Genomic DNA, 3,806 nt, shown 5'->3' with positions numbered 1-3,806 from the left:
CTGGAGGGTCCTGGGTTCGATTCTGGTCAGGGGCATGTACCTTGGTTGCAGGCACATCCCCAGTAGGGGGTGTGCAGGAGGCAGCTGATCGATGTTTCTGTCTCATTGATGTTTCTAACTCTCTATCCCTCTCCCTTCCTCTCTGAAAAAAATCAATAAAATGTATTTTTTTAAAAAAGTGGTACTTCTACACAATGGAATACTACGCTGCTATAAAAAAAGAAAGAACACTTACCATTTGCAACAGCATTGATGGACATGGAGAGCATTTTGCTAAGTGAAATAAGCCAGTTGGAGAAAGACAAATATCACATGATCTCACTCATTTGTAGAATATAATGAACAACATAAATTGATGAACAAAAAGATCCAGAGACAGTGAAGCATTGAACAGACTGTCAAACTTCAGAGAAAAGGCGGGGGCAGGGGGGGAAGAAATCAACCAAAGGACTTGTATGCATGCATATAAGCATAACCAATGGACACAGACAGTAGGGGGGTGAGAGCATGTGCTGTGGGGTCGGGGTGGCTGGACAGAGGTCAATGGGGGAAAAAGGAGACATATGTAATACTGTATGTAATACTTTAAACAATAAAGAATTTAAAAATAAATAAATAAATACATTGGACAATCAGTAATAAAATATTGGTGCCAAATTGGACTTGGTAAAAGATAATATTCTTCTTCTCACAAATAATTATAGAAGTAAGCATTTTGGGTCTGGTTCAAGAATGTGTTGCCATCCAAAAGCTATTCTCCCTTCAACTCACTCTCTGCCCTGCTCATTCCCTAATTTAGTCATAAAATCTGTAGAGTTCCCCAAAGCTAAAATTATGAGTGACATTAAGCACTGATAGGAATGTCATTTCTCCTGGACATAGAGATGGCTTCTGACTTTGCTTTGGGGGTGGGGGGTTCAGGGGGGGAAGGTTGTTCCTCCAGTTGAAAAAGGAGTTGCTCCCAGATGAAACCACAGCAAAGTCCATCTGTGGATCAGATCCTTCCACAGACTGAAAGCTCTATTACTCATCGTTAAATATAAACTGAGAGCCATAGTTGACTAGATATTTGGAGAAAGCATTCAATATGGGGGGAAAAGCATTTTTAAAGGTAAGTGGAAACAGAGACAATCACAGAAAGCAAAAGAAAAGTTTTTATGAAGTGTATTTAATACACTCAGTCACAGAAGATAATACTGCAACAATGAAACAGGAAAATATTAAAGATCATATCACCAGAGAACATAAAAGAACTTTTAGAAATTGTGCATAGCAAATATAGAGATAATGGGCTAACAGAGAAAAAGATATGAGTTTCCAAGGATTACTGGAGGATGTCTAATTACTAAATAACAAGATATGAAGAAGATATGAAATGGGAAGCAGAAGAGAAAGTTACCAAAGTAGTGGTACACAGGATATTTTCCTAGAAAGGATGTCTCCATTATTGAAGGACAAGTACAAGGAAGTAAAAAGGAAAATAGATTTACATGAAGGCATAATATCAGGGCATTTTAGGTCAACAGGAAAAATGAATATTCTTAAATTTCCCAACAGAAAAAGTTGATATAAAAGGCATCAATATTCAAATGACATTGGACTTTTAAATAATAGTACTGTAATTGAGAAGACAAGAGATCAATACCTTAAAAATCTGAGAAAAAATTTTCATTTTGATTTCTAGACACAATTGATCAAATAAAAGAATATAATAAAGTTATTTTCAGATATGCAAAGATTTAAAGATCAATATCTCTTGACCATTACTCAGGAAACTGGTAGCAAATATATTCTAATAATATAATGATGTTCATGAGGAAAATGGGATCCTACATAAAATAAGATGACTGATTAATTCACCTATTGAGACTTAGGTTGACCAGTGTGGGAACTCTTAGAGATTTATAAAACTAAAAAAAGTCCAAATATTAAGTACAAGTGAAGCAAGACTTTGGATGATAAAGAAAATATAAGTACACTAGGGCCCCGGTGCACAGATTGTGCACATTGAAAGGAAATTAATTAGAAGGTGGCTGGCTGGGGGTGGGGGGGGGGGAGGGGTTGGGGGAGGGGGGGAGAACTGGGTGAGATGGGTCAGACACTCCCTGGAACCAACCTCCCACAGTCCCTGCCTGGCTGGTCGCACCTGGGTTGACGCCACAGCTAGAAGGGCGCCTGCAGAGTGAGTGGGGTCCCTCTGGCAGGTGGGGTCCCTTGGCCTGGCCTGCAGGGATTAGGCCGAAACCAGATCTCCGACATCCCCCAAGGGGTCCCAGATCACAAGAGGGCGGTTATCGGGTGACGCACCCTGAAATCGGGCTCCCTCCTCTCTGGTTCTGGGTGCGTCATCCAAGAACCACCGCTGCCAAGTCACCACAGCTCAGCAGCCTCTGCATTGAGTGTCTGCTCCCTGGTGGTCAGTGCATGTCATAGCTACCAGTTCGAGCATCTGCCCCCTAGTGGTCATTGCATGTCATAGCTACCAGTCAGACAGTCACTTAGCCTTAGACAGACAGAGATGATAGATGATATAGATATAGATATAGATATAGATATAGATATAGATATAGATATAGATATAGATATAGATTATAGATATAGATGATATAGATATAGTGTAGATAGATATAGATAAAAGAATATTTACATTGTTCTAATAAAATCCTTGATGATTACCTTAGGTATAAGAATAGCTAGAGCTTTGCAGACGCTGCCGCCCGGAAGCCGTCCGAGACTAGCCATGGTGAACCCCACCGTGTACTTCGACATCGCCGCCGACGGCGAGCCCCTGGGCTGCGTCTCCTTCGAGCTGTTTGCAGACAAGGTTCCAAAGACGGCAGAAAACTTCCGTGCTCTGACCACCGGGGAGAAGGGATTTGGTTATAAAGGTTCCTGCTTTCACAGAATTTTTCCGGGATTTATGTGCCAGGGTGGTGACTTCACACGCCACAATGGCACAGGCGGCAAGTCCATCTATGGGGAGAAATTTGAGGATGAGAACTTTGTCCTGAAACATACAGGTCCTGGCATCTTGTCCATGGCAAATGCTGGACCAAACACAAACGGCTCCCAGTTTTTCATCTGCACTGCCAAGACTGAGTGGTTGGATGGCAAGCATGTGGTCTTTGGCCAGGTGAAGGAAGGCATGGATATTGTGACAGCCATGGAGCGCTATGGGTCCAAGAATGGCAAGACCAGCAAGAAGATCACCATTGCTGACTGTGGGCAACTCTAATAAATTTGACTTGTGTTTTATCTTAACCACCAGACCATTCCTTCTGTAGCTCAGGAGAGCACCCCTTCATCCCAATTTGCTTGGAATGTTCCATAATCTTTGTGCTCTTGCCAGTTTATTGGGTTCCATAATTTCCCTCCCCTTTCCCAGTCTAGCTGGATTACAGAGTTAAGTTTATGATTATGAAATAAAAACTAAACAGTTGTCTGTCAAAAAAAAAAAAGAATAGCTAGAACCTAGTTATTTTTAACCTGATTTTTATATATATTTTAAATTTATCCAGTGATTTTAAACTTTTCTTTCATTATAGAACATATTAAATATAATTTAATTTTCTGGACTGCTCTATAAATCATAGCTATTATGTTTATGGTTGGACTAAAATTGGATTGGGGTGTAGAAAACAAGTTGATTAATCTCTTCCTGTCCCCCTCAAATAAACTAAAAAAATAATAATTTTTACATTATGTTATTATTATAATTACATTGAGCTCAGAGATAAAAATAAAAGTATTGGGAAAATAAAAAATATATATTCAAAAATAAAATAATAAAACAAGCTGAAAAAATA

At 39.7% G+C, this 3,806-nt stretch overlaps 1 protein-coding gene across 1 annotated transcript; it reads left to right on the top strand.

The window, feature by feature from the left end:
• The first annotated feature begins 2,723 nt into the window (after window positions 1-2,723).
• On the top strand, window positions 2,724-3,461 carry LOC308514697 (peptidyl-prolyl cis-trans isomerase A-like). The gene has a single exon (XM_081084963.1). It carries the CDS (start codon window positions 2,741-2,743, stop codon window positions 3,233-3,235), a length of 495 nt encoding a protein of 164 aa, XP_080941089.1. The 5' UTR covers window positions 2,724-2,740; the 3' UTR covers window positions 3,236-3,461.
• The last annotated feature ends 345 nt before the right edge of the window (window positions 3,462-3,806 follow it).

Source organism: Myotis nattereri (assembly GCF_964212035.1).
Source record: "Myotis nattereri genome assembly, chromosome: 2".
NCBI classification, from domain to species: domain Eukaryota; kingdom Metazoa; phylum Chordata; class Mammalia; order Chiroptera; family Vespertilionidae; genus Myotis; species Myotis nattereri.
Note: the sequence above shows the minus strand (reverse complement) of the source record. Positions and strands in the feature narration are given on the sequence as shown.